Source organism: Colias philodice, chromosome 21, assembly GCF_061535455.1.
Source record: "Colias philodice isolate Cphi_HAF_F1 chromosome 21, ilColPhil1 Martin Lab GWU primary, whole genome shotgun sequence".
Taxonomy (NCBI): domain Eukaryota; kingdom Metazoa; phylum Arthropoda; class Insecta; order Lepidoptera; family Pieridae; genus Colias; species Colias philodice.
Window position 1 is genome coordinate 7,555,274 of NC_143106.1, and position 21,664 is coordinate 7,576,937.

At 32.7% G+C, this 21,664-nt stretch overlaps 3 protein-coding genes and 1 pseudogene across 4 annotated transcripts; 3 read left to right on the forward strand and 1 right to left on the reverse strand.

The window, feature by feature from the left end:
- The first annotated feature begins 262 nt into the window (after window positions 1-262).
- LOC149479051 (gustatory receptor for sugar taste 43a-like) lies at window positions 263-2,131 on the forward strand. The gene is made up of 3 exons (XM_089708395.1): window positions 263-365; window positions 1,022-1,186; window positions 2,009-2,131. Exons 1-3 carry the CDS (start codon window positions 354-356, stop codon window positions 2,075-2,077), a joined length of 246 nt encoding a protein of 81 aa, XP_089564521.1. The 5' UTR covers window positions 263-353; the 3' UTR covers window positions 2,078-2,131.
- Window positions 2,132-6,736: 4,605 nt separating this feature from the next.
- Window positions 6,737-9,828, forward strand: LOC149479052 (uncharacterized; annotated as a pseudogene). The gene is made up of 8 exons (XR_016317306.1): window positions 6,737-6,811; window positions 7,022-7,232; window positions 7,383-7,469; window positions 7,573-7,747; window positions 8,063-8,245; window positions 8,563-8,672; window positions 9,030-9,191; window positions 9,592-9,828. The product of XR_016317306.1 is annotated as an uncharacterized LOC149479052 (transcript).
- A 2,210-nt stretch (window positions 9,829-12,038) lies between these two features.
- On the forward strand, window positions 12,039-16,230 carry LOC149479053 (uncharacterized). Its single transcript, XM_089709094.1, has 8 exons — window positions 12,039-12,156; window positions 12,398-12,501; window positions 12,573-12,708; window positions 13,346-13,498; window positions 14,672-14,854; window positions 15,392-15,501; window positions 15,909-16,070; window positions 16,174-16,230. Exons 1-8 carry the CDS (start codon window positions 12,039-12,041, stop codon window positions 16,228-16,230), a joined length of 1,023 nt encoding a protein of 340 aa, XP_089565220.1.
- Window positions 16,231-17,204: 974 nt separating this feature from the next.
- Window positions 17,205-20,425, reverse strand: LOC149479054 (uncharacterized). The gene is made up of 8 exons (XM_089709095.1): window positions 20,314-20,425; window positions 19,912-20,108; window positions 19,627-19,753; window positions 19,233-19,385; window positions 18,941-19,126; window positions 18,484-18,593; window positions 18,064-18,222; window positions 17,205-17,291 (listed from the first exon to the last, which is right to left on the reverse strand). Exons 1-8 carry the CDS (start codon window positions 20,423-20,425, stop codon window positions 17,205-17,207), a joined length of 1,131 nt encoding a protein of 376 aa, XP_089565221.1.
- Between the last annotated feature and the right edge of the window lie 1,239 nt (window positions 20,426-21,664).

Genomic DNA, 21,664 nt, shown 5'->3' on the forward strand with positions numbered 1-21,664 from the left:
GACCCCCCCCCCCTGGATCCGCGCTTGTAATCTGACGCGAGTTTAAGATTTTATACCCAACGCCGCTAAAGAAGTTTTCACTTCAAAAAAACCACCTGGTCTTTTTCAAATACTTTAAGCCAGTTTCTCTTTCATGAAATTAATTGAGGTTTTCGGCTTTTGCTGTTATCGTTAGGAAAATAGACAAAATAAAATTAATGTAATAAATTTAAATTTAAAGCTAAATCTAACTTATTAAATGTTTATTTTTACTAGATTACTCAATAGATCAAGCAGCGACTATTTTATTCCAAACAGCATGGCTTTCCTTCCATGCATTTAATTTACTGCTAATAACAGAACCGTGTCACTTCATGCAATTAGAGGTGAGTTAATATTGAAGTTTTATTTATTTACTAGCTTCCGCCCACGACTTTGTACGTGCATCCCCGTTTTCCCCCTTTCCCGCAAGAATTTCGGGAAATCCTTTCTTAGCGGATGCCTACGTCCTAACATCTACCTGCATGCCAAATTTCAGCCCGATACCTCCAGTGGTTTGGGCTGTGCGTTGATAGATCACTATATCAGTCACCTTTGAGTTTTTATAAATATAGATTCTTTACTGTACATAAAACGAATCGGAGATATACTAAACTATAATTAGATAAAATCAAAACACACTACAAATACGTACAAAAAGGCGGCCTCAAAAGTCATCTCTTCCAGGCAACCCTGATTGGTAAGGAATGTAGACTTGTATAATATATAATTATAAATAATTAATTAATAATATTATTGAATTCTACTGAAATTAGATAATTGGTTTAAATAGGATTTATTAATTGTTTTTTTAACAAGTAACTAAACCAACAAATAGTCAGAGTTGGACACAATTTTTAAAAGAAACCTACCGGAGCCTACCTACTTCCGAATAAAGAAGAATCGTCAAAATGGGTTGAAAATATCTAACTTAATTTAAACTAGAGAAGAATAAATATACTTAAGTAATATTAATTTTTAATAAGTTAACTAATATTTTTAGGTATACAGGACTCGTGTTATAGTGAGCAAACTACTGCATCGATCATGTTTCTTTAGTGACAGTCTTTATGAAGATCTTCGTGTTTTTAGCCAGGTTTTGTTAATAAATAAATTTAATTATGCCCCTATTGGCATGTGCGTTCTTGAGCGACCACTTATTACTAAGGTAAGTCATCTTTCAAACATCTATACTAATATCACAGAATACATAATAGTAGATAAACGCTACAGAACGGACACTCTCCGCCTCCCGCCAAAATTAAACTTACCTCACCCCCGCGCGATCAGACATAAAATGGGCCATATTTTTCTGCAAGGACGATACGCGACGAAGATTGACAACATTAATCAAATTGACTTAAAGTAATTTTATTATTTTGAATTTGTGATTATCGTTTTTCGTAGAAAATGGTTAGATATTGTGCTGTTTATGGATGTATTTCATCAGAAAAACGCGAATTTTTTTTACGCTAGTCACAAATGTGCCAACCATAAAGCGTTAACACACACATTTGCAGTCTCTACAGGGTGACTGTCAAAACGATCATTTTGTATGGAGTGTCCGGGGTGTGCTAATATTATAAAGCTAAAGAATTTGTTTGTTTGAACGCGCTAATCTCAGGAACTACTAGTCCGAATTGAAAAATTCATTCGGTGTTAGATAGCCTATTTATCGAGGAAGGCTATAGGCTATATTATATCATCACGCTAAGACCAACGGGAGCGGAGCAATGCGGGTGAAACCGCGCGGCATAGCTAGTTAGGAATATAATAAGTCTTTCAGTAATTAATATGCTAAGAGATCACTCTTTAGTGATAAGGCCGCCCTCTGTGCTAGTTTAGCTATAATTTTTAGTTTTAAGTAATTTGTATAACTAGCATAGTAGTGTTATAAATAAATAAAAATAAATAAATAAAAATAATTAACTTAATGTGCATTTTTTTTAATTTCTCGAAAATAACAATTTACATTTTTATTTGTTTACAGATTTTAGGTGCTGTGACGACTTATTTAGTAATCCTTGTTCAATTTCGTGCAGGAAATAAGGATTGGTGAAAACAGAACATTTTAATGTTCTGAAGAAACTATGGAAAAAGATCAATAATGAAGCAAGTATATGTATTGTTTTAGTTTGTTGAATCATTAATCTTTTCCAAATAAAACGTAATTTTTCTTCAATAAAATAAATAAAAACATACTTATCAATATGATACAATCATATCAAAAATCTTGCTGCTTTTTAGCAAAAAAATATTTTAAAAAATTGAATTGTAGCTATAGTTTTTAATTATTATTAAAGGAATTCTTTGAATAAAAGAGTGGCACATAAGAAACAGATTTTTATTTAACATCTTATAAAACTTAAAAACGAAAACCTTAAATCATAAATGTATAGAGCAATGAAACAGATGAATGAAGTAACACAATATTCCTTCATTAAAATCTGATAACAAATTGTAATGAAGCCATCCAAGTATTTCTCTATAATAACCCTTTCTACACACATATGATTATACGCAAAGTTGCGTATCTATTTAAAAGAAACAATTCTTTCACGATGTAGGCGAGATTTTAACAGTTAATTCGGTACCATTTAAAATACCAAAGTATTATTTAACAAGTTGAATTAAATTGTTATGTATTAGTTAACTATGATGGCTACTATTGTGTCTCTGAGAGTTATAAATAAGTACCACATGGTCGTAGGCCTCTTTGTCATTTGGATATCTGTGAAGAAATTTGAACATAAATTAGAATGTTATGAAAAAGTATACGGAAAATACGGAGTTTTAGTCGCAGATCGCAGATGTGTCAAGTGGAATCTGTTTTTGTACCGATTTTGTATTCACAACTTTTTCAAAGATTTGTAATTCCTTTAAGATCACAAAGTGTTAGTCACAAAGTGTTAGTGTAAACATATTCAAACATTAACTACAATCCATAAGCCAAATCGAAAAATAGTTTTTTTTTTATAAATTTAAAAAATGTTTATAACTAAAATCCACATTGAAAATGTTGTAAAAAAGGCCAACCAAATGCTTGGGTTCGTAATCAGAAACGCAAGATTATTCAAATGTCCTAAGACTAAAATTATTCTTTATAATACCTTTGTACGTAATGTCTTAGAATACTGCTCAGTAGTGTGGCGCCCTCACTTTGCTACACATTCACTTAGATTAGAACGGGTTCAAAAAAGGTTTATATGGCACCTTGCCTATAGTCAAAAATTAAGTAAAAGTCTAATTTCGTACTCGAAGCGTCTGGATTATTTTAAATTGGTATCTTTAGAGAGAAGGCGCGATAATTTTGATATTTTATTTTTATACAAATTACTTAGAAATAATATTGACTGCCCTCAACTGCTTTCCTTGATTGGCTTCCGAACGCCTAGTAAATTCCCACGGAAACCGATCCCTCTGTTATCGGTGCCCGTCATGAGGACCAAGTTGGGTTCCTTCTCTCCCTTACCGCGAATATGTAGAAATTACAATCGAATAATAATAAATCACACACTGGATATACATTTTGACAAATTTGGGAAATTTAAAAAAACCTTACTTACGATCAACCATGTCAGTGTTTAATTAATACTACCGCATAATTTTAAGTTTATCTAAGTTTAAAAAAATGAATTAATTCTGTGTTTTAAATGAATTTACTTGACTGTTTTATGATGTATTTTAAAGTAACGTTTCGCTTTTTACTTATTTTAAATTATAATTATTATCTAAGTTGATTATTATTTTTTATGAATTAAGATTGTGGATAATTTGAATTGAATTAATTTTTAAGTATGTACTTGTTTATAATTTATTAACTAATAATTTTGGAATGTATTGAATGTGTTGTAACGTATTTTTTATAGTGCATGCAGTGCTCATTTTTTATTGGTTGTCCATCATGTTCTTTATTTTTTGTGTATTTTTTATGTAATTTCATCGATGTACAGCTGCTAATGAGCCTTAATAAATAAATAAATAAAAAAAATAAAATCATCATCAAAGTTTATATTGAAAAGACCATCCATCCAACCAATGAACAGACCATCTCATCCAACTCATTGACTATTTTATCAATCTACCCACATATTATTAACATCTTTTTTAATACCCCTCTCTACGATATACGGTCTGAAACTACTGATTCTCCTGGACCCACGAGGTACGAGTTTGGGGAAGTGTCTCATCACACAGTACATGGGCTGCTTGTAGGGTTGCCAACTTTTTTTACAAGAAATAAAGTATATTCATTATTCAGGTCTATGAAGATTATTATTAAACAGTATTTTAGCAAAACAAACAGTATTTATTGTAGTGTGCGCCCTCTGACTAAATAAAAAAATGTTGTGTGGTTTTATGAAACCACGGTAAAAGTGAAACTGTTCGAACGGTTCCGAACACTGCTTTGTGTAGCGCATGTCGAGTGTCGGTCGGCTGCCGAGTAGGTATACCTACTCGGCAGCCGCGATACACGCGACATGCGCAGTTATAGTTGTAAAAAACCCATTAGCTACCGTTATTTAACTAAATTTTTGGTTAGCTACCAATAAAGTGCGGTAAATAACGGTTAGTTATCCGACTGCGACCTATAAAAATGGTACTGTGTTTTGTTTTTTTGTAAGTCACTTAACGTAAACTAAACACAATTTAAGTATCAAAAATATTCATACTACAAACCTATACCTATAATAATAGACCGGACTCAGTGGAGTTTCGTTTGCAAAAATAGCGGACCTAAATCTGACTTCTGATATATATTGTATAGATCCCAGACATCCTATAGACAGATGTTGCCAACCAGTTTTGTGGTCCCCATCCCCCCACCCCGGTAATTAGGTAAATATGGCATACAAATAAAAAAATAAAAATTTCCAAAACATGCCGTGTGGGATATCAAATGAAAGATCTTATTGAGTAGATCACGAATATATAGCATACTATAACATTTCTTACACTTTCTCTAAAATTTTTTAGAAAATTTACGAAAATGCTCCATTTTTGAGTTAACTTTTAATCACTATAGATTGAAATCGGCTAGCTGGCAATTGGCATCACCGCGTAACATGCAACGCGCATTTCAAGCCACTAGCGCCATCTAATGGAGCTTATTAACCGTAAAAAGCAAAAAAAAACGGTTAATTAACCGTTAATAACGAAAAATGCGTTTTTAACCGCACGGTTAAAATAGTTAATAACCGGCTTTACATCTATGCATGCGCTACACAGACCAAAAAGTTTGAGACGATGTAATAAAAGTTTCACTTTAAAAAATTTGTGAGCGTCTAAATATAACACATAATAATGTGTCTGCACTTTGATGCTGAAAACAGTATTTTGTATACTTTTTTTTTTGTTAAACAGTAAAAAGTATAATTTAGTGAAAAACAGTAGAATACTGTTTAAAACAGTATAGTTGGCAACCCTAGCTGCTTGTAGAACTTCCCACTGGTGGTGTTGAGAATAATTGTGAAGTCCACGTCATTGATGTTCCAATTGGGACCTCCATTGGAGTCTAGAGCCATGTTCCAATCTATGAAGCCTACGTGGTTGTGCGTCAGATCCCAAAGGGTTAGTGATTGAACGTCATAGTACGGTATGATGGAGATAAAAAAGTAAATAAGCTAGAATGATATTATGTAGGGTAGGAGTAACAACAACAAGTTAATTTATTTTGAACTAGCTTTCCGCCCGCGGCTTCGCCCGCGTTTTTAGAGAAAAACCCGTTCCCGTAGGATTTCCGGGATAAAACCTATCCTATGTCCTTTCTCGGGTATCAAAATATCTCTATACCAAATTTCATGCAAATTGGTTCAGTAGTTTAGGCGTGATTGAGTAACAGACAGACAGACAGAGTTACTTTCGCATTTATAATATTAGTATGGATTGTATGGTTTTTAAATTTTTAAAGACTTAATTACCGAAAATTATTAAAGTATTAGAATGTTGCTTTAATAAAAATTATTATTTTAGTAATTCGATAAGTACATTCTTTGGAATACAATGAGAAGGCTTTAGTACCTAATTATTATGAGAGGTATGATATTGCTCTATTCATGCTTGCTTTAATTTTTTACTTTACGCATACTAGTTATTATTCTGTGCTTTACTACGCCTGTTTTTTTTTAGTGATGTATTCGCATAATTTATGGACTCAAGCCGTATTTAAAAGTTACTTTATAAATCATTAATAACTGACGTATGGATATAAATTGGAGGTCAATGATTACGTGAAGTAATTCAACGTTTTCCATTGATGTGAATTCCTTTTACAGAGATATGGCGGTAATTACTATTTACACAGGTTGAATAATAGGTTTAGTGTAGTATGTCGGTAATGTTGAATATTATTACTGCTGATACTTTAATTTTGGATTCCATACTGTTAAAATATCACTGAATTACTTTCCATCATATTCGTATTAAATAAATAATCAATAATAATATTTCTATAAATAATCTATAATAGGGTGATGGTAGAATAATGTTTGTTATTGTTTAATAAAAGATTCAAAGCATTCCTCATATAGGTACCAAAATAAATGTATTTGGGTTTATTCCGTTTTATTGTTTCCCTTCATGAGTGTAGATACCTAAGACAAAAGTCAGTTATATTTTGCAGAGATCATGCGTCCCCAAAGCTGCACAGTGGGCGGGTCGCTGGCGCTAGTGCTGCTCATCATGCGAGTGCTCTCACTAGCGCCGCTCACCATCGCAAGGGAGCGCGCCGGATACCGCATTCGGGTCTGCAAACGTTATGCGTACGTGGGATATTTCTGCATCATATTATTGAGTAAGTGTCGTAAAATTCTCTCTCGCTCGGTCTATAACCTAATAAATTATATACCTACTATAACGTGCCAAAACCTTCCTCTTGAATTTTATTAATCTATCTATTAAAAACCACATCAAAATAGTGATATCGATCACTTACTCTTACCTTCTAATAATATAAGGTACGTTTATTCCAAACTAAATTTTAATTGTAGTTATATTTTTTCAGATGTTTTCCATGGTGTATGGGTTTTCGTTGATATGAATATATATTCAGACTATTATAGCGCACTGCATGCACATATACCTTTATTGTTGTTTTTAGTGCTATCAAATATGTTGGTCACATGTTGGTAGTGGCACTCATAACTTTGCAAGGATCATTGTTTAGTGTATCAAGAATGAACAAACTAATAGAACATGTGATCTATATGGAAAAGGTAAAGTTTGAAATATTAGTTTTAATTTCTTGATTATTTTCAACGGCATTTTTCTCATCTCATAGAGACAATATAATATGTATTGTGTGTGTACTAACTAACCAATTATTATAAAAATCAATCAAAGAAAGTTATTTTCTAATTTTACAGGCAATCCCTACGAATACAAAAGAAGTGTCTAATAAACACAAAAGACTATTAATATTTATGATAATTTTTAGAGTTTTTATAGACACAGTCAATTATATACGCATATTTCATATACGGGGATTACCTGGTAAGTTTATCAAGTTAAGTGTTAGTTAATAGTTAGAATTAAATAGATATACCTAGAATTGAGACATAAATTTGTATTTTGACAGAATTTAAAAATTATAACTACATTTTACGCCGCATAAAATATTTATTAGTATGTTCGATGCAAATGTATGTATTCATTATATACGAAGAAATTTTGTTCAAAATTCGTGTAGTTCGAGAAGAGTTACAGGATCTAGCAAACTTCTTAGAATTTGGTATGTAACTTCTTCATATTGTACATATAAATAGGTTATTTTTAACACGCTTATTACATTATACAAGTGTGTATATGTTTGTAGAGTCACTAGAGTCAATATTGAGCCACTCAAAACAGACCGATTTAATTCAAAATAAATACATGTATCGTTTACATATATTGATCGGTGATAATACAATAATTCCAAAAGCACAAGTGTTTTATTTTTAAAACTATATTTATTTAATGGTGTTTCTCTAGTCTTCCAAAATAAGCTTTTTCTTATTAATTTAAATAACTCTTAGGTAATGTAAACGTAAAAAATATTTTTTAGAATACGTCCCATCGCCAGCGTTTACACAATCGGCCGATACAAAACTACAAAAGATTGGAGAGAAATTGGATTTCATGAGAAAAATATTTACGAAGATGAACCAATGCAACGAATATATTGTTTTCTTCCTTTACATATGCCTTGTTTCCCGCTTGATAGAAATGACATTCGAATTTGTTTCCTGTAAGAGTATCCCTTCATATCAACTGCCGCCCAGACCCAGCGGAAAATAGTGTCTATATGTTTGCATATTCGACTGCAGAACAAGAGATCCCAGACTCGATTCCCGAGTTGAAAGAATTTTTATTACAGAAATCATCAGTTATTTAATTATGTTCCCACTGCTGGGAACTTCACTTATACTTACTTACTAAATAGCACTAAATAGTTACTGTACATTTTATCCAATGAGTATGTTTAGTTTAGTTCCAATGAGTCATGTTTTATTTAATGATATATTACAAAAATTCAAACCTTAATTGTAATAATTAATGTTGCAGTTCTTCATAAATCATCAGCGCTGAATACGATTATGTACTTATTTATAATTACGTACTATATATTTCTCCTGATAATATTAATTGAGCCCTTCAGAGGTATAGAGCTTGAGGTAAGTGTCGTATACCGGGTGTAATCGTTAAGTGTGAAAAGGCGATTATTTCGTAACTATTACAGATATCAAAAAACTTTAAACTGATATCGAAAGTACATTACCGAATGAGTAAAATGACAATAATAAACTTTAAAAATAAAACGGGATATATAAAAAAAAAAATACGTTAAACACTCCTTCCACTTCCCAAATATTTTGTATTCTAAGCAAATGTTCGAAGTGACGTCCTCGTTTTGGGATACCATTGTATTGCATATCAAGCTCTATTTACAGTTTCTAATCATATTTCATGTTTGGGATAGTCATATCTCGTACTAAACGTATGGGAGGGTTTGATTTTATGTTGGATTCCAGATGCAAGCTATGCAGTTGCATGTGGGTCGCATCGCCACAACGGACTATTTAACCGACTCCATTCCAGCGCCACTTGAAATGATCTACGACGAGATATCCAATATGGATATGACGTTTTCTCCACTTGGCGTCTTCACTTTAAATCGGTCTTTATTAGCCAAGGTAGCTTACTAATTACTATGTGCATGCAGACGTAACGTAACGCTAATTACTATGGTCTATGACCATAGATAATCTTCCTACATGATTCCGGATAAAAAAATACTTATCGATAATATCCCTAATAACCTTTAAATAACCTTTTTCCGGTTATCTACCGACCGAACCTGATTGTAGTTTTGTAATATGTAAATAAGTTTAAAAAGCAGCCGAAAGAAAACTTCTTTAGGTGCGTAGTAAAATTTCAAGGTCGCGTCATGGCAGTACCGTCATGTAATGGAGACACGACGATTTTGGTATCTTTCAATCTTGTCAAAGAAGTTTCACTTTTTACGTGTGCTCGGCACACACACTCTTTTTTATAAGGTACGTCCATTTAACAAAAACATTTCAATTGTTACAGACCTTTGGTGCGGCGATATCCTATATCACTATTATTTTTCAATTCAGAACTTGAATACGGTGATAAATTTATAATCAGTAATTATTTATTTATAAGTGTTAAAATATATTCTTTCTTACCGCTTTACCTTCAAATGAAATGTGGTATATTTAACCGACGTAAAAAGAGTTATAGCATCGAGCTTCCTTTTTAGTCGAAAAACATTGTATTGTCTTTATTTAAGGGATAAATAAATATCGTTAGTATTAATTGTCACAAATTGTTATCAAAGATAAATAAATTCCTGAAAACCATGAATCTTTGTTTTAATTTGTAGATTGATAAGTTATGTTAAAAATATAGACCAAAATAGATTGATGCGTTGATATAATTATTATATTCTTACTATTTTTACATAATATAATAATTACTTGTTTCAAGAAATACGTTATAATATGAAAAAAATACTCATCAATAAGTTCTACTAATGCTATGGTAATTATTTACTTGCATGTGACGTACCTACTTACAAATTATCAGCCGATGGAAATTATGTTTAGATAGATATGACTATAATTACGATTTCCAAAGGTATGACTAATGTCCTTACTGCTTAAAGTTTGTGACCTTGTTTTACAAGAGGAATAGCTTGATTATAACGTTATTTTATCACTACATAGTATAAAACAAAGTCACTTTCTCTGTCCCTTTGTCCCTATGTATGCTTAAATCTTTAAAACTACGCAACGGATTTTGATGCGGTTTTTGAAGTGAAAACTTCTTTAGCGGCGTTGGGTATAAAATCTTAAACTCGCGTCAGGACACGTGACCTGATCGCAAAAGCGTAAGACGGATGGATATCAAACAACGTTAATAATCAAGTTTTCACTTCTGTCGGCACTCCCGGAGTGCAACCCGTCTTTTTTTAATAGAACGAGTGATTATAAAGGAAGGTTTTAGTATATAAATTATTAGGTTTTAGACAAAGCTGGCGAAGCTGCGGGCGGTATTACAGAGATCATGCGTCCCCAAAACTGCACAGTGGGCGGGCCGCTGGCGCTAGTGCTGCGCATCATGCGAGTGCTCTCACTAGCGCCGCTCACCATCGCACGGGAGCGCGCCGGATACCGCATTCGGGTCTCCAAACGTTATGCATACGTGGGATATTTCTGCATTATATTGTTGAGTAAGTTTCGTAAAATTTGATTATTATAAAAGGGTTACACAAGGTTCACACTTGGGACCCCTACACTTTCTCCTATATATCGATGATATTTAATTCTTTTCTTCTTAATATATATAAAATATGATTTGAATGAATGTTAAACATAGTATTTCTTAATTTTTAACCGACTTCCAAAAAAACGAGGAGGTTATCAATTCGGCCGGTATAATTTTTTTTTTTTTTTTTGGATGTATGTACACCGATTACTCCTAGGTTTCTTAACCGATTTACGTGATTCTTTTTTTGTTCGATGCGGGATGGTGTCGAATTGGTCCCATAAAAATTTTATTCGGATAAACCCAGTAGTTTTCATTTTATGAGCATTTTTGTCTGTACTCGATGACTTCATTGAAATGTAGCAAGTAACTTTGATTCACTTCCCGGTAACCGATTGAGCTGAAATTTTGTATACTTATGTAAATTGGATAGCGATGAAACATTATCATGACATAGAGCTGATTTGATGATGGAATCGGAAGGTGGCCTTAGGAACTCAGTAATATATTGACTCAATTATATCGAGATTGGGCTCGTTTGATTCGTGTTGATAAATACACTAAAAAGTATTAAATAAAAATAACTGCGTTAAAAACAACCGACTTCATAAACAGAAAAGTAAAAAATAAAAAAGATTTGATATTATTAATTACTACATATTATTTAGATGTGCTATTTATTAAATAGGTTTGAAGTCGGTGCCAAACACTAGTACGCCCGTAGCACACCTCCGCTGCGATACCATGACCGCGGAACCGCTAGATGAATTCCGCTGTGATCAAGTGTAGTTTGATTAGTGGAACCGGCATCGGCGAAACCTCATGCGAGTCAGTCAAGAAGCAACGATCGAAGCGAAATGTCGTCGTTATCGGAGTCAGAGGAAGAAGAAATATTATTGTGGACTTTAACTTTGAAAAGACATAAAACTCGTAGAATTTGGGTGCATGAGATTAATAAAAAAAGAAAGAAATCAGGAGAAAACCTACTATGTAAAGAACTCGAGTCCCATGAAGATCGTTTCTATACATATACATATGTATTTTTAGAATGACCCCTCAGAGTTTTGATGATTTACATACTCTTTTACAAAAACAATGTAGTTCCGCGTTTTATTTTTGTCGGTTTTGACAAACACGCGTGAAAACATTGCGGCACCGCAAACAAATAGCGGCGTGAGCGCGGTAGTGTGGCTGGCGTTAGAAGAGATCGGCGAAACCGCGCGAAGAAAGAGATAAAAAATAGTTAGATGTATGTGTTAGAACAGGCAGTTTCGCTACTGTTCCGCTTCTCGTACACGGGACAAGACAGAGCGAAACTACTGCGGTTCCGCTGTTACAGTTCTGCAGCGGAGGTGTGCTACGGGCGTTAAGCCCGTGCACCGACATCAAACCTTTTTAGTAAATAGCACATGTAAATAATATGTAGTAATTAATAATATCAAATCTTTTTTATTTTTTACTTTTCTGTTTATGAAGTCGGTTGTTTTTAACGCAGTTATTTTTATTCCAGATGTTTTACACGTTGTGTGCATGTGGATTGAAACGAATATACATAGAAAATATTACATCGAAAAGACTGCACAGATACCTTTATTCTTATTTGTAGTTCTAGTAAATGCATCCGTAGTTGCACTATCCACCTTATATGGATCATTGTTTAGTGTATCAAGAATGAACAAACTAATAGAACAGGTGTTCTATATGGAAAAGGTGAAAATATTTACATACCTTATTTATTGATTTATCACAGTAATTTTATTATCATTTTCAACAATTTACAGGTAATTCCTGCAAAGAAATCAAACGAAGACACAAATAAATCCAAAAAGCTAATCGTATTTTTGTTTATGATCTTTCCCACAGTGTTAATAGATGTAGCAAATTATATCTATTATGTTTATATTATAAGATATTCTGGTATGTTTATTCATTTCAATACTACATTATGAGCTAAGATTAAAAAAAATGTATCTTAAAATTCTAGAATGTATTGCACGCCTCATAAGCGAAGCGTTGAGGTGGGTACTACTGTCACTTCGCGCAAAACATCTGATTTTTCAAACTTAAAATGTCTTTATGTATCATTCATTGCACTTGTAAGATAATACATACACACACATATTAAGAAAAAACACTATTTTTAACGTTCATGATATTTTTGATGTCATTTTTGTTATTTAAACTAGTTAAAAAACAGTTTAAAAAAGTTCTGTCTTGGACGTCCGTGTGTCTGTATGTGCGGATCCTTTTTCTTGTTAACACGATAGCGACCGAAATACTTTACTAATCGAGTCTTTTTTTTTCTCTTACGCTTGAGTATGCTCAGGAATAGAATCCTTTCATTTTTCAGGGTCTGATTCGATGTGGTTTAATTGTTATTAAATAAACAAAAATAATAATTAATAAATATTTATTAAAAAAAAATTATGAGGCGTGCACTTTTGGATTTTCCAAATTATTTTAATCTTTAAAATGGTTCAACTCGGGCACAAACCCGCAGCAGTGTAGGTATCCATTCACTAGCGAAATAATAACTGAAATAATTTCTTGCCAGACATAATCATTTACCGCTTAGTTTTAACCCGCATAAAATACACAATCGTGCGTTTGATACAAGTGTATGTATTTATAATATACGAAGAAATGTTGTCCAAAATACGTATCGTTCGAGAAGAGATACAGGATTTGGCTGACTTGCTGGAATTTGGTATGAAACAACCTTTACATTATGTACAATAGGTTATTTCAAAACTTGACTTTTGATAATTTGTTAGATTTTATTTTCATACAAAAATAAATATTCATTTAATTTTCCGTTTGAATATTATAAACTCTACGCGCATCCCAAAAATTATGTAAACAAGAAGCGAACGAGAGGGGGAAGGGGGCGTCGCGTCGTCCTTTCGATAATGAATAGAACATAGACTTACAAATGTTAGGAGAGTACAATAAAAGCTTAAAAAAAATATTTAAAAATAATTTATTGCGTTATGCCAAAAGTCGTAGAACAATTATTAATGTTGTTACTTATGATGTAAGCTATCTTGTCCTGCGAGGTTGCTGGTGTTTTACAAGTAACCCTGTATAAAAAAATTAAACGTATTACCACAGTATTACCATTATTTCCTACAGTAAGGAATCGCCTTTGATGTCGCGCGATGCCGCCGCCAGCGTAGGTAATGACGCTGCCACACGAAAATACGCTAGGGTTGCAACAAATGGGAAATAAAACAATTGTGATTATTAATATTATGATGAAATCTTTATTCATATGTACATTCAAAATAATTGCGATTATTCAATCTGATGTAATTATTTGTTCATAAATATATAATTACAGATATTGCACTGCTAAATATTATTTACGTGGACACTTTATTTTTGGATGTTCTTAATTATATATTATAACATTTAACTAAGTAATGCATTCGCATTGGGATGTACAATCTGATTAGAAAATAATGAGGACAACATATATACATAGCTTTGATTTTAATTCAACAGATACAATTAATACAATCTTTCTGAAATATTGTTTCCTTCTGGGATTTCAATGTAGATTTACATCCGTAAACCGAACAGTTTGTGCGCGCCATAATAGAATATGTAAGTACCTATGTATAATAAAATTATTACACAAAAAATACGACTGCGTCATCCTTTCGCGCTAGGTAAAGCAAACTAAGCGTGTTTGCTTTACGCGGCCCGCGTCGCCCGACCCCCGCCAGTTCCCCTCCGTTTCTCTGCACAAGTACATTCGTCGCACTACTGTAGGAAATAATGGTAATACTGTGGTATTACTCTCTGAGTGAATATATTACTTAGAATAAGGTGTCAGATAATAAGACCAGCAAAATAATTATTATAATTATGATTGTAGAATTTGTCCCAACATCGGCATTTACTCAATCAGTCGATGTGAGTCTTCGAAAGATCGGAGAAAAATTGGATTTTGTAAGTGAAATGTTTAAAAAAATGAACCAATGCAATGAACATACAGCTTTTTTCGTTTACATATGCATTGTTTCCTGGATAATTCAAACGGCATTTGGTTTAGTTTCGAGTAAGTTCTGCCTCTTTAACCATTCATCAACTTAATAGATACTAAATTACTACAATTGCGATATCTTAATATATGTATAATATATAAATCTCGTGTCACAATGTTTGTCCTCAATGGACTCCTAAACCACTTAACCGATTATAATAAAATTCGCACACCATGCGCAGTTCGATCCAACTTGAGAGATAGGTTAGTTTAAACATGTAGGTACCACGGGCGAAGCCGGGGCGGACCGCTAGTATCTGTATATTATAATATTTTCAACTACAACTATAAAAATTTCATTGGCGCGACCAAATGTAGTTTTAACCTTTTTTCTCCCTATATTTTCCTTACATAGTTGTATGAAAATATGGTCAGCATAATATTATTGGGGCCTCCATCTTAGCTTTTAGGTGGTATTTGCATATCCAGAATAGCATATTATTGACCACACAGAACTTTTAACGCTATGAAAGGTTTATCTGGCCTTGTCAGGCATTAATCATCCATTAACTTCAGATTAAAAAATCAATAATCCATAACTTCACGTTCTAGTTGAACCGGGATATGCATCTGCAAGCAGTTCTTTGGACGTCTTAGTTGTTATGCATATTTCGTTTACCCTAGTAGTATTAATTGAGCCCTTCCGAGGAATTGAACTAGAGGTTAGTAATGTAGTTGTTCCGAAGATTCTAGAGTGCTTAATAACATTCTGATTTTTTTTCTTTATGGTAGATAAGTAATAATCTTAACTTAATACTATTATAAAGGCGAAAGTTTGTAAGTATGGATGTATGGATGTTTGTTACTCTTTCACGTAAAAACTACTGAACCGATTACAATGAAATTTAGCACACATATAGAGGGTAACTTGGATTAACACATAGGATAAGTTTTATCCCGGAAATCCCACGGGAACAGGAACTATGCGGGTTTTCCTTTGAAAACGCGGGCGAAGCCGCGTGCGGAAATCTAGTAAGTAATAATTGCATTACTATGAAGAAAAATTAAATATGTTTTTTACTGTACGTGTTAATTATTATTAATATGTTTATAATATGTTGAATTTCAGATGCAAGCCATAAAGTTGCAAGTGGGTCGCATCGCCACAACGGACTACGTAACCGACTCCATTCCAGCGCCACTTGAAATGCTCTACGACGAGTTATCTACTATGGATATGACGTTTTCGCCGCTTGGTGTCTTCTCTATGAATCGATCTTTGTTAACTAAGGTAGGTTTATTTGAATACCATCAAATTCCTAATTCTGCAAAGGAATACTGTAAAGAACCATTTTTTAATAATTTTATAAATAAACAATTTCCCATTGTTTCAGACTTTTGGAGCTGTTGTTACTTATCTTATTATTATTGTTCAATTCAAAGTTACTTAATAAAATAACAAAATACAACTTTTCATTCTGGCTTTGTGTAATCTTTTATATACCTACCTAACTAGATGAATTTTAGTTCTGTAAGTTCTGTAAGGTATATTAAAGTCTCATGTAATATTGTTATTAAAATACGAGTACATTTCCTAAAGGTGACTTGTTTTTAAGCTATTGCATAGCTTCTATCGCGGGACCGAATCCAGAAATTCCGTAACGAAAAAACCTCACGCTCCCCACTCCGACGGGCACGTAGGTGTGGCTTGAAGGCATAGCATGCATTATAGCTTTACCGCGGCAGTCCCCGAGTGCCACACGTATTTCTTGATGTCATTTCTTTTGAAGGAATTATAGGTACACAAAGAGGAAGAAACCACAAGGAAATTAGTGGGAAGATAAAAGGAAACGAAACAAGAAAATAATTCCATATTCTTATCGTCTTTTAAATGTTTGTATAAGTAGTTTCGAAGAATGAATAAATAATATAAACACTAATTTTTTACACGTCTGAAAAATTAAATGATATCAAAGAAAGTGCAACAATTGAAATGTTGTACTATGAATACCAATTATAAAGTTCACATTCTTTCTCAACTTTTAAAAATGGTGTTGAAATCATAGAGAAAATATGTACTATGGTTGAAATAATATTATTCATGATATTCGATAATCATGGCAGATTATCGAATATCATGAATAATATTATTCATAATATTCGATAATATTATTCATATTAACACTGTTTAATTACTTCTTTGACATCTTTTGTCTTCACGATAGTTTTGAAGAAATTAGTCTTAGTTTTTGTCTTCACAGATTGAAATAAATTTTATATTTTAAGTCATAGAATTTGAGTCTCAACCACGTCTCGACATGGCAAAAATTAAAACGATATAAAAGAGATCAAATATTTATTTATTCCTGTAGGGACAACTTTTGTTGATCATCATTGAAGGCTTATTTACTTTCAGCACATAAAACTACATAGGTCCTTTTTTTCCAGGTAGTAAATTAGGTATTTTAAATTGAAGAACAATAGCGAGATAGGAAAGTGCTGCACCCAGAGTCTGAAAAAAATGAAATCTATGTAATAATTCGTATTTTAAATTGATTTTTTTTTTACTACTATAGTTCAAAAATATTTGGAAAATCCAAAAGTGCACGCCTCATAATTTTTTTTTAATAAATATTTATTAATTATTATTTTTGTTTATTTAATAACAATTAAACCACATCGAATCAGACCCTGAAAAATGAAAGGGTTCTATTCCAGAGCATACTCAAGCGTAAGAGAAAAAAAAAGACTCGATTAGTAAAGTATTTCGGTCGCTATCGTGTTAACAAGAAAAAGGATCCGCACATACAGACACACGGACGTCCAAGACAGAACTTTTTTAAACTGTTTTTTATATAGTTTAAATAACAAAAATGACATCAAAAATATCATGAACGTTAAAAATAGTATTTTTTCTTAATATGTGTGTGTATGTATTATCTTACAAGTGCAATGTATGATACATAAAGACATTTTAAGTTTGAAAAATCAGATGTTTTGCGCGAAGTGACAGTAGTACCCACCTCAACGCTTCGCTTATGAGGCGTGCAAAAAAGAGATCATTGCAATGTGTAAGAATTAACGATGAGCAATCACAAAGAGTATGTTTTCATGGACTGCACTTTCATATGAGACAGCATTATAGACACATTCTAGCTGTTCCCCACGGTTTAGATAGCATTTGATACTTATGTAAAAACAGGCTAGGGACTAAAAAATATATAAATATTATCATTAAAGAATTATTTAATTTAGTACTTATTTAGATAGTACGTAAAGGAAACCTTGTCTAATAGAGATCGGCGTATAATGAAGACGCCGAGCGGAGATAATGTCATATCCATAGTGGATAACTCGTAGAGCATTTCAAGGGGCGCCGGAATGGAGTCGGTTACGTAGTCCGTTGTGGCGATGCGGCCCACTTGCAACTTTATTATTTGCATCTGGAAAAAAAAATACTTTTCCATAAAATATATTAAAAACATGTCAAGTTTCTGTTTTTGTATGTTTGTTGAAATCTTTTAAGTACTGATACTTCCATGAAAAATCTTTCACTAACAGAAAGCTACGCTATTCAGAAGTGGTCCTTAAAATGTTACGATTAAGGCAACAGGAAGAAGTCAGCGGACAAAATGAGTATGCAGACTTTAGTTTGTTTAATAATTATAGCAATTATTATTAATATTATCATAGAAGATACTCACCTCGAGTTCTATTCCATGGAAAGGCTGAATAAACAGCAATAGGGAAAGTACATGATGCAAGACGAAAAATAAGCGAAAAATAATCGCTGCAGTTAAACCTTCGTTACCAACTGTAACATGAATAAAATTACACTCTTTGTAATATAATTAAGAATATATGCAACTAAGGATAAAAATATTTCTAACCCAAATAAGAAAACTTTTACTTCTCTTGATTAGAGCAGTGTAAATCAGCGCTATCTGTTAATAACCTAAGTACCTAATTTTTAGATTACATTTTAAATACGGACGTGTTTAGGGTTCCGTAGCTCAAAAGGAAACAATGACCCTTATATGATTACTTTGCTGTCGCTATATCCGCGGTACATAATACATGTGGTAAAGGATACACATATGGTACATTTAAAGGCAATTTTACGTAGGTTTCGCCATACTAGATTTCAAGCCAAACACTTACTCCGAGAAACATCGTACGCAGATTGTATTGAACGGGTAACAATGCTGACATAAATAAAAAACGCAGTAAACTGATTGCACGTATTCATCTTCCCGAACATTTTATGTAAAAATACCATTTTTTCTCCAATTTTTCGTATCCTTATATTTGCTGAATCCGTAAATGCTGTCGATGTTGAAATGTTTTCTAGAATCAGATTATTTTATTACTATATCCGCCTTTTATTTTTCATAACGTTTTGATTGAAAAATAAGATTTGCCTACCGGAGATATAAATAAAGAATTCCCTTACCAAATTGCAATAGGTCTGCCAGATCCTGTAACTCTTCTCGAACGATACGTATTTTTGACAAAATTTCTTCGTATATTGCAAATACATATGTTAGCACCGCACATATTAGTACATATTTTGTCCGACTAAATAAGAAGCCATAAATGCCTATATCTGGGAAAATTATTTAAATGGTTATATTGCCGCGTGAAGAGTTCATCCGTGAATGATTTTAAAAGTACTACTTTTCTTATTGAAAATTTAATTTCTTGTTTAAATGATTGGAATTCAATGTTTGCCTCAAAGAAGGTAGGTCAAAATCCATTTTCTCCATAAGAAAATTAAGGCATTGGAAGCAATTAAGATGTTTTTAAGGCAGATTACTCATAAATAACATAAATGTCTTTATTCTGACCTAATTGGATGCTTAATAGATTACGTATAAAATTGAACACATCTAACAACAATCTGAAGATAATCATAAATAATATAATTGCTTTGTTTTTACTGTCCATTTCTTTTCGTCTGTGCGCAGGTATTTCCTGTAATATGTCCAATTGTTATGAATACAAAGGAACTGTATTTACTATGAATTTCGATAATTTTAGAAAACCATCATGCTTAATTTTACACCACAATTAAGATCTTGAAGACGCGACGATGATAAAATGGAAAGATCAATTGCAATAACCAACATTACCTGTTCCATATAATAGACCTGTTCTATTACATTGTTCATTCTTGATATACTGAACAATGCTCCAAGTCCGGAGATTATTGCCCCCAACGACACATCTAACAGTTTCAAAAGCCATAATAACGGTAAGGGTTCGGTAATTCTGGTATATTTGCTTTTTAAATTTACCTCCAACCAGAAGTATATAGCATGCGAAATATCTGGAAGATCACATTAGCAACATACACGATTAATTTTATAGATCAAATATCAGATGAAAATTCATAACTTTTTCATAAGTTTGAAAAATTAAGTAAATATGACTTTTTTACTAACAAGTGAATTATAAGAAGGACAAAATGAAGAGGCCCTAAATGTGAACCTTGTGTAACCCTATAATAATAATGAACCAAATACGGAAATTACTCAATAAAATAATGCAGATGTATCCCGCGTATGCATAACGTTTGGAGACTCGAATGCGGTACCCAGCGCGCTCCCGTGCGATGGTGAGCGGCGCTAGTGAGAGCACTCGCATGATGCGCAGCACTAGCGCCAGCGACCCGCTCACTATGCAGCTTTGGGGACGCATTTTTTTTATTATATTATCTGTAATATTAGCTTTATATTACAATTGTTTAAATGTGCGATAGATTGACTAGAACAATTTGTAATCTACCGTATTAGAAATCGTTTCTACCTCAAAGGAATCTTTACTAATATTATAAAGCTGAAGAGTTTGTTTGTTTGTTTGTTTGAACGCGCTAATCTTAGGAACTACTTAGGTCCGATTTGAAAAATTCTTTCGGTGTTAGATAGCCCATGCATCGAGGAAGGCTATATATCATCACGCTAAGACCAACAGGAAGGGGGCCACGCAAGTGAAACCGCGGAGCGCAGCTAGTCGTCAATAAAATCACAATAAAAGGAGAGATTTAGTTGTTTGTTTGCAACGGTGTAACTCAAAAAGTACTGAACGGATTTAAAAATTCTTTATTTTATTTTATTTTTATCCCAAAATTTATTATTTTATGTAAATTAAAAGTCACCTGTTCTTGTTCAACTTCACTGAATCAAATAATAATCACGTATTACAATACACAGACAGTAATGCTTCTAGAAATATGTCAATATCTACGCTGAATCTACTATTTAACCTGTTTAAATAGTAATTATTGTCATATCTGTCTAAAACGAATTCCCATCAATATAATATACTTTTAGCTTTCATTAAAGTAAATAATGACCAATACATTGTCACAAAAAGGTACACAGTTTACGAAAATTGCGGTGACGGAGGATTATGAAATTTGGCATACTTTAAGTAAATTAAGGTATTTTTCTAATGTAATTTAATCCAATAAAATCTTCGTAATGTCGTATTTAAATGCTACGTAGTATTTAATTTTCGGTAAAAGGGATCAATTTTTGCAATTCTCAATATTCTTTGCAGTTTTAAAAACATGGGTCAAAAAATGTATTTACATGACTTTAAACTTTTTATTCACAAAAATGAAAACAGTGTAGGAATGGTTGAAACATCAATTTATTCTTCATAACAATATACAGGGTGTCCCAAAAAGTAGTGATGAACGGAAGCTGGAAGGTAGAGGACCTAGAGGGCTATCCGAATCACCCCCATATATGTAATACGATTTTTCGTATTTTCGGAGTTATGACATTTTTTTCAATTTTTCATCTATCGCTGAGTACGATGAGATTTTTATTTATGGTGACGTGAATTATTGCGCTAGATGCTTAATTTTTTTTGTGTGCT